At 42.1% G+C, this 18,965-nt stretch overlaps 1 protein-coding gene across 1 annotated transcript; it reads right to left on the bottom strand.

Moving 5' to 3' along the window:
- Positions 1–151: 151 nt before the first annotated feature.
- Positions 152–17,096, bottom strand: nploc4 (NPL4 homolog, ubiquitin recognition factor). The gene is made up of 17 exons (XM_087844954.1): positions 16,907–17,096; positions 16,202–16,282; positions 11,908–12,017; positions 11,532–11,759; positions 11,406–11,454; positions 11,233–11,327; positions 11,034–11,157; positions 10,110–10,289; positions 9,890–9,976; positions 8,574–8,645; positions 8,359–8,485; positions 6,303–6,463; positions 6,083–6,154; positions 5,720–5,812; positions 5,117–5,233; positions 4,682–4,784; positions 152–2,812 (listed from the first exon to the last, which is right to left on the bottom strand). The coding sequence occupies exons 1-17, from the start codon at positions 16,919–16,921 to the stop codon at positions 2,652–2,654; spliced, it is 1,875 nt and encodes a 624-aa protein (XP_087701080.1). The 5' UTR covers positions 16,922–17,096; the 3' UTR covers positions 152–2,651.
- Between the last annotated feature and the right edge of the window lie 1,869 nt (positions 17,097–18,965).

The following is an 18,965-nucleotide window of genomic DNA, read 5'->3' as shown; positions in this document are numbered from 1 at the left end:
TAACTGAGGTGTAAGTGGAAAATGTTGCAGAGGCAAAACATGCCCGAAAGGCTCTGGATAAGCCTGGTGCCACTGAAAAAATGAAGCATAGATTCATCCTCCAGAGATCGATTTATGTTGAACCAGGCAGACCAACAAAGCAAAGACAGCATTTTTCCATCAACTCCTTTTTTATTGTTTCAAATCCAGGTCAACAGCATACAACTTTCAGGGTCCTCAGTTAGCTCTGTGGAAAGTGAGGAACGGCTGCAAGTCCAAGAGCATGCTTGCTCAGCAAACGGCCCCCGGGTCAATACAAAAGGAAAAGGTCACCGCTGTCTGTCAGCATGACATCAGAGAAATCACGCTCAGGAGGGGCGATAATGATACCACCGGGCAAAAAGAAAAGAACTCAATCTACAACTAAAAATATATCCTCACTCCATCAATGGAATTACCGTCTTACAAAGAAGCACACGTCTCATAAATAGCAGGAATCTGGCGCCCACGACTCGTCCTCTGACCTGAAGAGCCCTATTTTCAAAAGCTGCAGTTCAACTCTACAGTACTGATTACTGATTTCATTAATGTGGACCATTGTTGGGGCAAAAAAAAAAAAAAAAAGTGTTGGGGTGGGGGAAAAAGAAACACCCAAACTAAACCTATAAGGTGGCAACAAAAGATGGACGGAGCTTACGGCCATACAAGCGCTGCCTTAAACCTGCATTCTCTGTAATGGCCAGCAGGGGGCGACTCAGAAAGATCTAAAACCTGATTAAGCAGTTTTCTGTTGATTGTTTGAGGTCTTCTTGAACACGTGATGCTCATTTAGGAAATTTTGTTTGTTATTAGAGTCACAAACAGATTACACAAGTCCCTTTCAGTTTCCAGATGCAAATGTTGCAGCAGAGGAGACCCTCAGCTGGGACTTAAATATTGTGGCTAGGTCCATCTTTTATGTACAGTCTGAAGATGGTGTGCATTAGCTACTGTGCAGCTTTATGGTGTTTGTGTCCCTTTTTAATGCATTAAACAGGTCAAAACTTCTAGAAGTACTAGAAAAATGCAAAGTCGTGAAAGCTAACGTTGGCCACGTGTCAAACTCCCCAAAATTCCCTTTAAACAACACTATGAACAAAAAACATCAGTTGGTTTTGTTTTTCTGCTTAGATGTTAGAAAAGATTTGAGCACCGCATGTTCACCAGAACAAAAGAGGGTTTTTTTCTTATGATGCTATGCCTTGGTCCCAATATTTGATGCAGAAATAAAACTGAAAACCATCGTCATAAATCCGCGATGGTCAGACTTTTAAGGGTATTTTTAACAGGTACTGGGACCACAAACTTCCCTTTACTTCCACAGATCCTCTTTTACAGCCGACATCTCTGCCAAGTGTAAGCAGGTAAAATACAGGTGGACTGATTTCAAAAATCACTAATACACCCGAAGCTTTTCCTGCTATAATACTGCAAAGTAATTTGCTGTAAATTGGATGAACAGACTCTGGGTTTAACGTGGATTTTGGGAGGTGGTGCCATCTAGTTTGCAGGTTTAAATTGGGTGTTTTTCCCTCTCCACCCCCGTGTTCACCTGCGACCCCTCGCACACAGAGTGATTAAGAAGAAAAGAAAACCTGCAGGGGACCATCAGTGGAGGAACATCAGTTCTGCCCTGGCTGGCAGGCAGGGAGGTGAAAGTGGCGAGCACCGGTTGTTTCTAAAGCACCTCACGGATGATACTCGGCGAGTCGGTGAAGAGAACGATGAAGGCGGGTGGTTGTCCTGGGGATGTAGTTTAACAGAGACACAGAACATACAGCTGATAAAATAAGAAGCTACATATTGTGCCTGCTCGAGTTCAAACCACCAAATTCAAACGCTACAAAAAACCAGCAACACAAAAAAACAACTTTAGGCTCATTCAAAAAAAGGGGAGATCATCACCAACGTGTTCGATCAGAGGAGGGCGTCTTTTCAAATTTAATACTGAAAATAGAAACTCTATTTAAGTGGGATTACTCTGCAGCTCGTAGCGTTTCCAGGTCTGAGCTTTGACTGATGATTGTACTTTAAGGGGCTCATCAAAGAGACCTATGAAAACCTGACGGAGCCGAGCCCACTGTGAAGATTCAAAATGTTAAAGTATACGCTACAATCTGATAAAAAACCAAAAAGAAAAATGCTTAATTAAATTAACAGTATCAACTCTTAAATGTATTTATACACAGCAAGATTTTCCAGAAGACATTGTGACAGTGAGCGGGGCACTGGTGTGAGAAAACATCCAAACACTCGAGTCTTCGCTGTTGTCCTGAGTCACAGCAGGATTTGTTTGAGCCGAGGAGGGCGGGATTATTCGAGTGAAAGGGGGCCTCAGCCACAGAGTGCTTTATCTAAAATGTATTCTGCCTCTCAGAAAAGCAACAATGTGAAGGGATACAAACCAAAAAAAAAACTCTGATTCAACTTTATTTTGACTCAGTGAAATTGATGTAAACGAGCAAATCCCTCTGCACGTCACAGCAGCCTGTGAGATGGGAAGGGCAGAGGCTTCGACGTGAGGCGAGAAAAGAAAAGATCGCTGACGCCGTCAGAGTCTCGCAGCTGGTCCTGGTGCAGTGACTGAGCTCGATCGGTGAAGGGTGTGGAAGCAGGGCCGAGGGCGAAGGGTTTTAACTGCGGGGCAGGCTGCACATTTCACAGTGCTCAGTGCCGGGCTGGTTCATGAAGGTACAGTGGAGGCAGGACCACATGGCGGAGGAGGAGGCAGGAACCGAGGGGCCGCCCATGGCCCCGTAATCCAGAGAGCTGGAGGGCTGCCCGCCCACTGTACCTGGAAGGACAGCAGAGGAAAAACAGGATATTACCACAGTGAAGAGTAGAAGTGGTTTTAAGCAGCAGCCTCTCTGAGAAGTATGCCGCCATCTTTTCTCTGATCGACTGCTGAGTGGACCTACACCTTTATGAGCGTTCCCACTACAGGAAGCTACTCTGTAGGGACTTCTTCCAGGGTGATTTTCAGGGGCTGATTGGTTAATCTGATCATGCTCGTGGTGGCACCAGCAGTCTATTTAAACTAGTATTAAAATAAAACTTTCTACAGATGTTTAGATGCATTTCACATTTCCTGCACAAAGGCAGAGTAACACACAGTCAACATCCTCCTAGAAACACATCTGTCCTCTCACTCTTAATGCCGGGCTCACACTGTGCGATTTTGTCAGTCTCAAACTGTACGATTGACTCGCAGGAGTTAGAAGTTCGTAGGTCACGATGCAGGTCTCACACTATACGACCCGATGCTCTGATGCGACCCGAGTGCTCACACTGTGCGTCCATAAAATGAAGGTTATAACAGAAATTCTGTCGCTCGCTCTCCCTCTCTGTCTTTCACTCACACAGACACGCACACCACCGCCATCAACTTTGCTAAATTGCTAATGAAAAACATGATCAGGCAGCTGTGATTGAGCAGCAATGTCCATCCAACTATTTTCACGGTTGTTGTGGTCGTGATAATTTTGTGAGGCCACGTCGAAAAGGCTCGGATGAGCTTTCCAAAGTTCTACAAGTGCCTCCGTCGCTTGTGTCCAGATCACACGCTGCACTGCTGCGCCGTCTTTTTCGCTGATATTTGTGTTTGCGCGTGCGCAGTGTGAGAAACTGCGGTGACACCCTCACGACCAAGCGATTGATGATCGGGAGCTGGTCGTGAGGTGTTAATCGCTTCTCGTTACCCCACGTATACTACACGATGCACGACGCACGATGAAGGCCAAAATCGGGTCGATCGCCAAAACGGTCGCACGACTCAAAAATCGGCTCAAAATGGGCCAAAAATTGCACAGTGTGAGCCCGGCATTAAGCATCTTATAATTAACTTATCACTTGAAATAAGGTTGAAAAAGCTACCACCATCTTTGCTGTTTATTCTCCTACAGAAGTCCATTCAGGATTCTTTCAGTAATAAGTGGATATAAGTGAGTGGATATCACATCCGGATATAACATCTGTTTGGTTCTTTACTCCCTGTTTTTAAACTGAAACCTAAGTCTTGTCTATAGATGTTAAAACAGTTAACAAGAACACCAAGATAACGAGTTACAAGCTAACTTAGTATTAACAGGGCGTCACCTTAGACACAGCTCGTAATACACTGGTGGAAACCTGGAAAATTACAGGTGGTAACGATGGAGAGGTCACAAGCAGGCAGAGTTTATTTCTGTGGTCTACTGAGTTAAATAATCCCCAATAATCTGCTTACTAATGAGCTCAAATCAGCAGCACACACAATCTGAGTGATTTTCCACTTTATAGAAATGTCTGCAGCTTCTTTCCTCCTGCTGCAGTTCAAAGTCAGTCCAGAGACACATTCGTTTTTTAACCGTAGTAAATTATTCATATTTATTAGTAATATTTAATACCAACCATATCAAACACACGTGTGATCGAACATTTTTTGTGCAGTCATGGTTTATTTGAGGCGCTCTTTAGAAAGAGCATGTAAGGTTAATAATGAGCTGCAGTTTAACATGGTGGAGTCTATTTGCAGGAAAAGAGACTCACAGGGGAGGCAGCTGTTGCTATATATTTATGGTTATGTGCAGATGAGAACCTTATGAAATGTACCATCAAGACGCCAAGTTTAGAGGCCCTCAAAAACAGAATTTAAATCTGTGGTTCATATAAAAAGCTGACTTACTGCACAGCTGCTCGATGGTGGCCCACTGCTCAGACTTCTTCCAGGTCTGTGCCAGATCCTCATTAGAAGTCTTCACTGCTTCAAGTAGCAGCCCGATGCTGTCCTGCAGATACAAACACAAGCTTTCATCTATCTGCTGAAAATTATTCAAGATGCTGAGGAGTTAAAAGCAAAAACAGTACACCGGAGAATTTATGTTTGGCAAGTCTGTGCTTTATGTAGGACATCCAAATCTGATCAAGCGGTTCATTACAGAAAAACAATGTTTGCGACCGCCGCGATGGGCCGGTTTGAAAATGGGCAGAAAGGTCTGAGTGAAAACATCCTTGGAGGAGTAACTACTTCCAGACTGGAGAAGAATGCGGTCCAGCCCATCGTCTGCATTACAAATGGGAAACAAATGAAAAGCTGAACGCGTCAAGGCTTTGAACTTACTCTCAGAGGCATGACTTCATTGGTGACGAGGAAGAGGAGAAGATGAAAGTCTGACACGATGTTCAGGAATGATGTGGAGGTGCACTGGGACAGGTATGTGGCTAAACTGTGAAAATCCTGCAAACAAACAAGAAAAACAAATGAATTATTAAACCACACCTTCACAGTCAGTCACTCCGGCATGTCCACACAGTTTCCAGCATGGCTGCTATTTTTAAATTCACTGTCTGAGAGTTCCTTTCTAAACACTTATGCCGTGCACTCTGCCATTTTACCACAACACGGGAGATGAAGAGTGTTTTCAGCTATTGGATTTTGTTGTTCCCTGCTTGCCCACAACCTCCACTGTAGGTTGTCTGGAAGATTTGTGATGGATTCTTCAGTGTCTCTGCTATCTGTAGAAGACAGCCACACTACGGACGGACGAGCGACTGTCTTTATGCATTAGCATGAAAACAGTACAAAGACGAAGGGGATGAGAGATCAGTTAAATTTCCAAACTGGGACCATCTATCCTCCCCTTAAACCAAATACTTTGATCGCCTTTTTATACCTTGTTGAATCGGATGAGGGGAAATACAAACTCATGCTGACAGTACTTACCTGTGTCTCTCCAAGAATATCCCGGTTTTCAATGGGAAAGCGTTGCGTAGACGAAAAGGTATACTGGGGGTCCTTTGGAAAAGTTGTGGTTATCTGCAAAGAAAATAATATTTCTCTATACAAGTTTTCTGGAAATTTAGTGTCAGAATATGTGTCTGTGAAGGTTCTCAGTCATCCAGGTCATCGTAGTCAAAGGAGCTTGCAAAGAAAAGCGTCTGGACTTCTGAAGAAGCTTCTCGGATGAGAGGTGAAACGTCTTCAAGCAACTTAAAGAAGTCCAGACGCTTTTCTTTGGAAGCTCCTTTGTGTCAGAATATAGTTTGCTGCACTAAAGAAACAAAAAGTATTATTAAAAACACTCACATCTATAATAAGATACTCCACGGGAAGAGGTCGAGCTAGAAACGTGACATCATTTCCAAATTTGTCTTTGTCCTGTTGGATGTGAAAATCAGACAAATCAATCTCAACATCTGGATGAGCTGATAAGTAACATCTAACCCCAAAATAAGTACCTAATATTTATTTTTTTCTTAAACGTGCACACTTCATCACATCAGAGCTTTTTTATACGGCACCTCACCTTATAGAAGACGTCTGGTACGTACTGCTCAGGGCTCGACTCTTTAGCGTAGCCCAGCTCGGGAACGTCTTTGCAGGGCAGTAGGCACTCGTCTCTCACCAGAGCCATGCACTGATTGGACACCTGATATCCTTCAAAGTGCACCTGGTTATCTGGACCACCTGCACATAAAACATCACAGAGAAATATAAATAAATAAATAATAAACACTCGCCGAAAAACAAAAATATTATTTCCATTGCAAATAAATTAGGGATGGTGATGATTTTAAAACTAGTCTTGCAAAAGCAACTGCCAGTCACTAACAAAGGCCCAAGTTAGGAGAGCTGTGCAACAACCACAAGACTATCAAGAGAGCCAGAGACAGCAGTGACATGTGATGTGCTGTATAAAGTGGATCAGGTGATCAGGGATCCTGAGATAAGCCAACCATCAATAATCCACAGGTTCCCCTGAGAACCTTAAGCGTTTCACCCTTTCTCAGTAGATGTTGCTGACTGAATGCTCTACTTTTTAGTCACCTTAGCAGCTCAAGCTGAACTAAACAAAGCGATTTCGAGCTGTTTAAGTTCTCCTTAAATAGCTTTCTATTCATCCACGAATATATAAATAAGCTGATTAGTTTACCACAAAATGTAATCTTTGACAAAGCCAGAATAAAGTCAATCTTAACAAGCAAAGACAACCTGATGAGAAGTTAAAAATATCAACAGGGAAATCATGCACACTGCAATAACACTATAGTGTGTAAAGTCTGTTCAGCATTACACATGGAAGTGATTTACAAACAGTAAAACAGATGGACTTCGCCCCTGCTCGCTGCGAGATGTGTAGCCATGACATCAGCTTTGGCTGCCGAGGCCTCACTCATGCAAATAAAAGTGTTGAGGTCACTGCTGGGTGTTTTCTTGGAACAAATACAAAAGGGGGCGAAAACATTCATCCCTGATCCTGCACAACGCTCCTCTGGCTTCAAATGGACGCACATGTTTTAAGTCGTAGTTTAACACTTGACAGACCTTACAGTAAAACTGTAAACTGAACACCTAAACCAGTTTTCTTTAAGATTGTAAGAGTTCTATGGATATATGAAAGGAGAGGCTACAACATGCTGAGTGTTGCACTCTGGGATGTGCAGATTAATGAATGATTTAAGTCTGTTTAGATCAGGGGTGGGGAACTCCAGGCCTCAAGGGCCGGTGTCCTGCAGGTTTTAGATCTCACCCAGAGTCAGCACACCTGAATCAAATTAGTTCATTACCAGGCCTCTGGAGAACTTCGAGACACATGTTGAGGTCATTTAGCCATTTAAATCAGCTGTGTTGGATCAAGGACACATCTAAAACCTGCAGGACACCAACTCGAGGCCTGGAGTTGGACACCCTGTATTAGACTGACCCAAATAAATTGTGAAGCAGGTTTCTAGGTTTGAACTATCTGTGATTGAACCACTAACTATACCCAGAGTTGCACCAAATCACTTTTTTTAGCCTGCTGAAGTGTGACCTGCAGATACTGAATGTTTTTCTAAGGTCTATAACCGACAGCAGATACAAACAAAAAGAAATGATTAAACTTTACAACTTCGCCCAAACTGCAGTACGCTACTGGCTCTGATGGAAACAGCTCAAAAATAAAGGGCTCTGCTATTTGAAAAACATACAAATACGAAATAAAAATCCAGTTGCATGAGTTGCTGTGTGCCCACCTTTACCTGAAATATTTTTCTACAGGTGTGGTAGATTTATATGACCAAAAAAAAAGGTTATCTACTTGCATAATTGTCCAGTGTGTTTATAAGTTCAGCAGATAAGAGGACATCGACCCCCTTCTGCTTTTCAGTACATAATTTTCCACGTTAACGACAAGTTAGGGTGTGACGTGAGGATTTGATGCCACTGTGTTCCCATTGGAAAAGCCAAAAGGACATTTTGGGAAGAGATGCTTTTTTGTGGTTTATGATCAAGCAACCATGCCTGCATTGATAAAGTAATGAAGAAAATGTTCCCGTGTTTCTCATTCATAAACCACTCACAAGAAAAGAAACAGTACCAACCTGTCGCGACCACAGTCACAAATTTGGATCCAAAGTGTCCGTCTCGAGAAAGTCTGCAGGGGTTTGAATGTTCATTCTGGAAGTATCCCGCTGTGATGCACTCCTCCGCGCTCAGGTAATACGAGTCCTAACACAAGTAAGGCCATTAAGGATACGCAGAGGAAAACACCACAATTAAGACTAACAGATCATCTTTGAGTCAGATGGATCCTCACGCTGTTTCTCGAGTAGCGGACGGTGCCTATCCTCGTATCCTCAGACAGCAGGTCCGTGAAGATCCACCCCACCTGCAGAACAAGCAAACACTTAAATAATTACCAACTTTTGTCCACTCATAAGATTATCTGCTCGAATATTCAGCGATTTTACATGATGTAACAAAGCTATAAGTTAAACTCAATTCTCAAAGTTTCATCTTTTTATCCAAATAGAACAAAAACAAGATAAACAAAAACCACAACACACCAGGTGATACGCAAAAAACACACACACATGCAAGGATTAACATCACTGCATACGCCCGATTCTTGAAGTTTAAAAATATTTTTGTGCTTCGTCAACCTTTCAAAATAAATTTGTATTTCTCATTATTCTCCCACCACACTAACGCATCATTACAGCAACAGCATGCATCTCCCCATCGCTGTTCCCGTTTTACATGTGAAGGTCACCGTGCTTCACAGTATCAAACACATGACGTGTGAGCCACTAAACAGTGGTGACAGATGACTGACAGCTCCAAGCACCGAGCTACACCTGATTGGACATACGCCTGCCTGTGCTGTGCCCTCTGAGATATCCAAGCTCCATAGAAAGCTTTCTTTTAACTTACCACCACGATTAGGATACAAAAATAGCACAATATGAGCTAAAAACAGTGCAGAGAAAATTATTTTTGAAACTGTCATTAAAAATAATCCATTTCATGACTTTCATTATTTTATTGCCATGTTTTTAATCTTAGGCTGACCTCTGACAGGCCTTACACATATGTTATTTAATTAAAGAGATTTTCATAGAAAATCTGCAGCTTTAACTGAAGAAGTGTTGGAGTCCAGAGGGTGGGTGGGGATAGAGATCGCAATAGCCAAACTAACTCGACTTCTGGGGGACAATTGTGGTCAGGCATGTTATGTACTGCCTGTTTTGAGTACACCCTTAAGTTTCATGTCAGATTTTTCTCCCTGGTCATCCATGCCCCACTTGCAGCAGCAGGCTAATCAGGGTCATTTAGGTGTCTTGAGCTCTCTGACAGACTCCAACTCGACACTGACAGTAGTCCCTTTAGTAGCTGGAAGGCCACTCTACCAGGAGGAGAACAAGTACTGAGCACAGTAAAGCTGCAAAGCAGAACAAGGACGTCTGCCAGCTGCAGCCTAAGTGGTGGAGTTGGAATCCATTCACTGGATTAAGGTCTGACTGTAGAGGCATCTATTTTTTGTATATATGTGCATACATATAGTTCTGCCTGTATGCAAACATGAAAGCAATGTGAGGTCAAACAGAGCACTGAGGGGAAATCAAACCCAACCTTGCACATGCCCAGTTTGGCAGCAATCTCGTCCACGGCTGCAGCTTTGGGATCATCCAACAGTTCCAGGCTGTTCTGGGTGGCATTCTGAAACACAGCATCGTTTTAAATGCAGTTAATGCTCAGTGAGGACTTTAACCTTATTGAGCAAATAAACTAAGACACAATTTCACTTGCAGAGCAGAATCAGGCGGTAACACGCTCAGTGAGAATGTCCCACCTGTGGGGGTTCGTAGATGGCGGCCACTTCCGCTCTGATGCCCAGGGGGATGTCTTTGTGCTCCGTGTATCTGCCGTACAAGTAGCCCATCCTCTGACTGCCCGTCTTCCTCCAGAAGTCCAAGAAGCGGTCAGCAATGGTGTGGTTCTCAAACATGATGTTGTCTACATGTCTGTATTTCTGGGGGGGGGAAGAAAAACTACATTAACATACACGGTGTGATACTCAGGACTGTTGTTTGGTTTTTTTAGACATGGATCAAGTTTCTTTGAAGATGGAGGAGGAGGAGGAGTCTGCATGCTAAAATATACTTGGGGATTAAATTCCCAGTGTTGCTCAGCACTTTGTACTGAAGCGAACTGTAATGCACACCTGCCATTTAATGCGCCTGCACCAAACTTTGATCTAAATTATTAACAGGGACAGGAAACATTAAAAATGTGTGCAGCATTAAGCAAATAGGCACATTTTCAGTAAAACAGCTGCAGAGTAATCCAATCCATTCATTTTCTAAACCACTTCAGGGTTCTGGAGCTCATTCCATCTCTCATATGGTGAAATATGGAGTACTCCCAGGCAGTGTTGGTCGTTACTTGAAAAAAGTAATCAGTAACTAATTACTGATAATAAATAAATCCTTTAATTAGAGTCTGAATCAATAAATCACGGTTTTAGTAACGCAGTAACGCAGCGTTCCTACGGGAAAGTAACGGTAATCTAATTACCGTTTTTGCAATAGTAATCCCTTACTTTACTCGTTACTTGAAAAAAGTAATCGGATTACAGTAACGCGTTACAAGTAAAGCGTTACTGCCCATCTCTGCTCCCAGGACAGGATGGTTCGCTTCAAGTATTTTCGGTGTCATATTTGCTGATAAAAGAAGTAAACAAACATTTCTCCCAACACTTGTTACCGTGACATACCTGTCTGTTCAGTGTGATGGCACTCGGCTGGCACTTGGTGCAGATGCCTTCCGGCCAGGGAGGGTGACCCTCGCAGCCCGACTTTATCTTACAGCTGATGTTCTCCAGAGCAGCAAACTTCCCCCTGCAGGAGATCAGAACAGTGTCAGAGTCTGACATTATGAGCAACCAAACTGGAAAATTAAAAACAGCTCCTCACTTATCGGCGCCGCCCGTCAGCTTGCGAAGGTATGCGTGGAATGACATGTGCTTCACTGGTGGGTCGAGGTGATTCAGGTAGTCTTCGTCAAAAGGCTGGAATCAGAAGAAACATGCTTTATAGCCCTAACATTCATCATTTAAGAAACAAAGCACAGGAATGAAATATCTCACCTCTAGCGGTACACAGTGTACACACTTCCCAAGGGCACCGTGGCGACATCTGGAACAAGAAAAGAGTGATTAGGTATCCAACATCTGCACTGAGGTCAGATGTGTGCAGCTGGTCCTCTTCCTTACAGCTGCGGATCTCTGTTTCTGTAGATCTTGCCATCTTGCTTGGCCAGATACTGATCGATCTCGTCTTCCTGGACCTGGGGCGCTGAGAAGGACCGAGGGATCATGGAGGACGAAGAAGAGGACGAGACGGATGGTAGCGACGAAGATGTGTGAGGGGTGGCCGTGTCCATAACCTCCCCGGAGGAGGTGGAGGATTCTGAAGGGAACAAAAACAACATGTCCCCATGCCTACAAAACACGAGAGAGAAGAAGAAGATGATTAAAGCTGTGGAGGTCGACGGAGACGACAGTATTTCTGGAAACCAACACTCCCCGGAGAGGCAAGAGTGAAATTCAGACTCTAATTAAAGGTTAAAGTCTGTTTGTTTCTACTTACTTGATCTTAAGAATGCTGAGGGTTTTGTTCTGGGATACGAGCTCTCCGGTTTTGTTGCGGTTCAGATAAACCGAAAACCCATTAGAGTTGAACCCAAATTCTTTGGCCACCTGTGGGAGAAGCAGTGCCGGATTTTGACAAGAACATCGATACGACACACATTTCATATCGCCTGGAACAAAAACATTGGTAGCCATCAAGACACTTTAAATTCATCATTAAGCATAAATGTCAAAGCCTTGTGCTGCCGGGAGGGAATTCTTATCACATGTGCTGGTTCTTGTGTAAAGACAGTTTGCTCTTGAAAAGACACCTGCCTGGAGGAACACCTCTTTATGGTTGTGCCAAAACATTTTAAGAAAAGCACTCTGAGCGGATCGAACAGGAGGGTCTCCCTCGTAGCACTTTTACATCACATCATGTAACTGTAATACACTCAGCGGGATGCTGATCATTTCCCTGTGTGGGCCTTTTTTCCACATACACGCATTTTCAGATCTGATAAAGAGGTTTTAGACAGAATCAAAGGAAACTTCCACAAATCCAAATAGTTGACTCTAACCTGTACTGATGGTAAAAAAAAACAAACCCAAAAACTTACATATTGGGTTGTGTGAAAAAAAAGTTATTTTTGGTATTCTGTGTCATTCTATAAACACTGTTTTACTTGAGACATGTTGCGCTGCATATTTTGCACCTTGTTACGTTTACTAGTTACAGACAGAGGAGAAAAATACTGACTTCAAATCTGATTAGTCTTTAATGGCTCTCTTACATGAAATATACTGAACTGATAACTGGATTTCACTAGAATTTTGCTAAACGCCAATATTTTATTTCCTCACTTTGAGGAAGAAAGTGGCATTGATCCGGTGCACTCCAGAACTCTACACCTGAAAAGTACTTCATTCAACAACCACCTAAAAGCCATTTTCTCAGGAGAAAGAATGCTCAGCAGAACTTTCCCTCATCTAACATCTAAACCAGTTGATAACGTCTTTAAAGTCCACACTAATAAAATTAGCAGAGAACAGAAGAGCAGTGAGAAGCATAGAGGTTGTCTGGGGATCACTTTTCTCATGACACACCAAAAGAACAGCGTAAGATCTCTTCACTATGGGAAAAGTACACAATCAGACACTGTTTTCAGCTCCTGTCTGGCTCATAGCTGCACTTCAGTGCGGAGTGAAAACTTTCCATTGAATTGCAAGTTACACAGTCCTGCCTTAACAAATGCATTTTTGATGAGGTGCTGCTGCAGTGCTCTGTCTGCGTTATATGCTTCTATTTTAGGCTTTTCATAGACAGTGATTAAAATGCAAATGTAATTATTTCCCATCCTCGTGTGTAAAATTGAAGCATAACAGAGAAAATTTCCCCAGAAACAGAGGGGCTCTTAAGTCCTTTGCTAAGTGAGACTTGTATAACTTGGGAGAAATACCATTTGTCAGCTTTACTATAAGTCTTACGGTGCCTTATTCTTACCTCACACTGTATTTTACCACGTTTGTTGTCAATTTGCTAAAACTTCCTATCTTTGCTTTGCAGATTCTCGTCACCTGAACACCTGATATTTTACAAATCGAGCAGATCACTTCATTTTTTTTATTGTCATTTCACTGGCTTCGGTCCTTTTTGGTAAAGAAGGTCTTTAGATTTAAATTTTTAACTTACAGTTCATGTTTGCAGGTCTTCAAATTCACATCTCTGAAGCCTGTTTGTGTCAGCCAAACTTCTTGAAACACCAAAGGGCGTTCACATTCCTGCAGAGTTGGACTGACATCAGATTAGGAGTTGTCCAAATCTGATGTGAGTCCAGCTCAGCAGTGATTCACCACTGGTGCAAATGTTGGGTTCAACATTACCAGACAGCTGTAAATGGATACAGGAATTTCCTGTATTTTATGCACTAGATTTGGGGAAGTGGATTAAATTATTAACAGGCCTTCAGTAAAATTCAAGTCCTATAAAAAAAATAGATTCTCTGCTTTTATCTGTGCCTTCTGTGATGTGAAGCAATGCCTGGACTCTAAAACATCAAACACAATCCACAAAAACGCACAGGAGCGGTGGAGGACCGACCTGCTCTGTTACTTCCTACACAGCTTCATGCATGTACAGGCACAAGAGGAGGAAAAAAAACAAAACAAAACAAAGCCCACACACAACACATAACACTCCTGTACTGATTGAAAGATAAAACATTTTCTAATCAGTTTTCTTTGTGGAAAAAATAAGAGGCCTCCACAGGTTTTCAGTGTACTGAGGAAATAACGTACAGAAGGCTTGGATCCAGTTCTGGTGTGGAGGAAAGCAGCGAGTGGGAAATTCTTTGCTTTTTTGCCAGCAGACGACCGATGTGACACAACAGATAAAAATCAGCTACTGATGTGGATAAATGCCATCTTACTTGCTGATAGGCCAATATCAGCTAATGACTATATTTGGTTCATATGTCAGTACATCCTTATGATTGACAGTATTAACATGACTAGCATATCATAGCCCTTTGGTTTAAAAAGACCTGTTTTGAAGGATCAAGAATAACATTCCTGCTGTTTTGGCCACAAGTAACTGCATGTGATGGGTCTAGGGCTACGTTCACTCTGCAGGTCTTAATGCTCAATTCCGATTTTTTGATCAAATCCGATTTTTTTGTCTGCTCGTTCACACTACAAATAAAATGCGACAGCAAACGCGCTCTAGTGTGAACGCTCAAAGCGGCCCGCATGCGCAAAAGAAGACGTCACACACAACGCGCTCTGTTTAGACCCAGAGCAAACAGTATTGTTTGACTGATGGCCCTTAATATAAAGACTTTGGACTTCACGTTTCCCAATTTTTGCTTTAAGTTATTTTGTTATTTACATAATAATGTAGATAACCTAATAATGATCCTTATTGCTGTTTTAGAGGAGCGCTGCTTCAAAGGATAGTTGCAGATTTCTGTCAGAATCTGCAGATTATACAGTACAAATAAAATGTTCACGTTTCTCCAACGTTGTCTTCCCAACAGTTTCACCGGATGGCCAGGAAGTGTTCGCGATGTCTTATCAGGCGCTTCTCAAGTGCTGATAATTGGCGTGTCTTGTGTCAGTGTCGTAAATGACGGATTTAATGCGACTTGACCGTTCAAACAGCAGTCGCTTTCTAAAACATCAGATATGTATCAGATTCAGTACCACATACGAAAGTGACCCAGATCGGATTTGAAAATATCGGATTTGTGCCGTTCACACTGTCATACCATGATCGGATATGAGTTGCATAGGGTCAAAAAAATCGGATTTGATGCGCTTTCGCCTGCAGTGTGAACGTAGCCTAATAACCACTGAGAGAGCTGATAATCTCCCCTTTTGAAACATGGTGTCACCAAAAGGTCAAAACAAAAAGTTGTTTTTTTTCCAGATTTCTATTGGATCAAAGTCTTTTTGCAACTATACGGTGGCTTTCAGATAGCCTTTCATTCTTCCAGCCAGAAAACTGTGACCATTTAATTTTATGTCTATTATTCTTGCTTAATTTTACAATGCATAGCAATTTAAAACAATGTGGCACCACTGTACCCTGAAGGCAGCAAACATGGGTAATCTTTGTGAACTGGAGATGAAGTGAGGGAGGGCGTGCAGATTAGGATGCTACTCTGAATTTTGTGACTTTTCAACTGCATGAGGACACGGTGTTACTACTTCCAGGAAAATAAATAATAACGATGAGCTGACAAAGCCTTGAGGTGAAGGAGTGCTGGTGCCTGGCAGTTTATGGAAACACCTGTTTCCCCTCCTTTACATCTGAAAAAACTGAGGACAACTGTTTTGAGCTCACTCTCCCTCATCTTCTCCCACTCCTTCAGAAACCCAAAGAGGTCATAAGCAGAACAGAATATGATGGCCCAGGCTTAGATGTTATTGTGTTTGTAACTGCTGGACAACTATTCACAGATCATTTTTCATTATCTTATGCAAACATCAAATAAAGCATACTATCTACAGTTGAATTAAAACTATAATGTGTTTAGAAGTCTTTAACTAAACTGTTTTCTTAGCTATTCAGTGGGTTTGTCAGCAGGGATCCTTATAAAAAGGCAGAATGGGGCTTAGGGAAGAAGACAGCAGCCATGACTAATTAAAATCCTGCATTGTTCAGAAGTCAGCCACCACCTTCATTTAAAGGCTGAACTGACCCCCTTATACTGGAGTGCCAGGCCAAACTGATAAATCCTGAGGCTGGAAACCAGCCCTTAGAGCACAAAAGAAAACAAGATGCTTGAGTGCTGTTATATTTAACACATTACCTTCTTTAAAAAAGCAGCAGCTGTCTCCCTCTTTGTAGAAGGAATTTTTTTCATCCCTTCTGGGGACTGCACCCTGATGATCTAAAGGAGGGACAGAAATAAACCCACAATTCAGCCGTTACAGTAAAAGCCCGAATCCATTGTAGCATTTCAAACACCTGTCAGTCAAAACCAGGACGCAGCAGCCCCCTTTCTGCCCCCCTCCGGTGTCAGTGTCGGGGTATTATGACAACCGTGACAGTGCAGAAAGAAAAGTGGGGTTATCGTTAGCTCATCAATCTCTGGTTTTTAGCTGCAACATGACGATGTTGACATTGAACTACTCTGGAAAGCTGTCAGTGTGTACTGGCTCATTCACAGACTAACTAAATATCACTTTTGTGGTGAATGTGCAACATCACAGCTCCCATCGTTACCGAGCTATTCGTGTTACTGTCATGCTAAAGAGCTGAAAGAATATGCCAGTCATTTTAAGCCGGCCGTTATTGTCGCTCTCTCGTTAGCCAACAATGACTCTTTTCATTCGGATGTCGTCAGCTAGCCTACTAGCTATCATATTAGCCGGCTAGCTAAACAGGCCCTGGTCACTCTTAGCTCATGTTAGCTGGCTAATGCTAGCCAAGCTAATTCTGCTGCCTCATCACTCAGGAGTCCGGCTAACAGGCTAGCTAACGTTAGCCGGAGCCCACCCGCCGCTGTACTTACAATATTATCGGCCATGCTGCTCGGGTAGGTGCGCCCGGTAGATTTGGCTTTGTTAGTGGACAGACAGGGTCAAAACAAATATCCCGTAACGCTGTTGTATGTGTGTGTGTGTGTGTGTGTCAGCGAAACTCCATCCCGCAACTCAAACACCGGGTGTTGCACACATTAGCGCCCCCATCGATCCCACAGCGGAGCGACCACGGTCGAAACAAAGAAACTGAGCTGGAGGGTTCCACTTTTATCATTCTTTCTTTTTCTCCCGTCAGTGACTGCCTCCCACCTGAGCCCCCCCGAGTCAGATCCTTTTTAGTATTAAATATGCTGAAAGGTGGGATACAAAATCTTCCTTTCACACTGAACATTTTCAGAGGCAGAGGCTCACTACAGCATGTTTGAGCCCTCCTTGTAAGTGCACAACATTATCTTAATTTTATTCTGCTTTCTGAATTCTTAACAATAACAATAACATTTTTCATTTAAAAAAATCACTATCATAAAATATGAGGCATTGTTTTAACACGTGGGATGGATAAAAGTACTGTCTGGTCTATGATTATGTAAAAAAGTAGCCCAAACCCTAAACTCTATAACACTATGGCATGAAAATATGGAATTTCTGGCTTTTAAAGCTTTTGTACAGTGTTTAAAGGGACAGGACAGTAATTAAGCATTTAAAGGAGATGTGATGGACTGAGTAGTCAGTAATCAGATAATTTATATTCTGCTTAGTTTTACCTTAAGAGACATGCACCCGCTTGCAGGAACGTTCACGCTATTGTGTGCGACAAAACAAAGAAACCGTTTGCTTGTGATGAATGTGGGAAACGTTATAAGTGAAACGCACACCTTAGGAGACACATGGTTGTCCACACGGGAGAAAAACCTTTTTCCTGTAGTGCCTGTCATAAAACATTTTCACGACAGGAAAATCTGAAGAAGCACATGAAAGTCCACATATAAGAAAAACTGCACAAAGTGTCTTTAACTGTGTGGTTTGTGTTGGTAAGCAACACGCAGGAAAACAAACAATCAGTTTTTCCTGATTTGGAGAAAGAAATGTGTTTTTGTAAAAGGTTTTTATAATGTTTAAAGAAGAAATGTGAGATATTTTTTCTACCTTCCTATTAAAAAATACCAGCTTTGTTTTGTCATATCTAAATAAGTTTGTATTAATTATTTAAATAGCTGTGCTTAAGGTGAGATCAGAAGTATCAGTAATGTGTTGATTTGTTGACACAGATTCCAATCGTGGGATCCAGAATCCAGACAAGTTTACAGATTTTATGTAATGTGTTTTTGTTTTTTTCTGGATTTTTCTAGATGATATTCTGTTTCTCTCCATTAAAATGAAAATTGCCATAAAACTTTTGCATGGAACAATCAGTGAGCTCATTACTGCTTCTGATGTTTGTTCTGATGTAGAGCAGTGGTCCAACTATGAATAATTATAGAAGGTGTAGTTTGGAAAATGTATTTGGAGTACAAATTTTATGATTACAACATTACAACTGCATGTATGAACTTAAAGCTGGGGTCACTTTCTTGAACTGTATATAAATAAAAAAATAAAATAAAATTTATATAGCACCTTTCTAGACAGAGTCACAAAGTACTGCACATAAGATATCAGATAATAAATGGTAAAACAAACAATATAAAACAGGCAAAAATTAATCAAAAGCAGTTTTAAAAAGGTGAGTTTTGAGTTGTTTTTTAAAACAACTACTGAGTCCACAGTTCTTAAGGTTTGGGAGAGACAGTTCCACAACCTAGGGGCCACAGTGGCAAAATCTTTATCACCCTTACTTCTCATCTTAGTCTTTTTTATAGCAAGTAAGCCCTGATCGGATGACCTCCGGGACATAGGGCTGTAGCAGATCAGAGATGTAGACTGGTGCCAGTCCATGCAAGGCTCTAAATGTCAAGACCAGGATCTTAAAATGGACTCTAAATTCCACAGGAAGCCAGTGTACCTGAGATAGCAAGGGTGTCACATATGAATAGCTGCAGCGTTTTGCACAGCCTGCAGACAATCCATATATAAATAAAATGAAGCCAT

This window comes from Neolamprologus brichardi, chromosome 8 (genome assembly GCF_056152115.1).
Source record: "Neolamprologus brichardi isolate AB-2024 chromosome 8, ASM5615211v1, whole genome shotgun sequence".
Taxonomy (NCBI): domain Eukaryota; kingdom Metazoa; phylum Chordata; class Actinopteri; order Cichliformes; family Cichlidae; genus Neolamprologus; species Neolamprologus brichardi.
The sequence above is the reverse complement of the archived record's forward strand: the minus strand, read 5'-3'. Positions and strand labels throughout refer to the sequence as shown.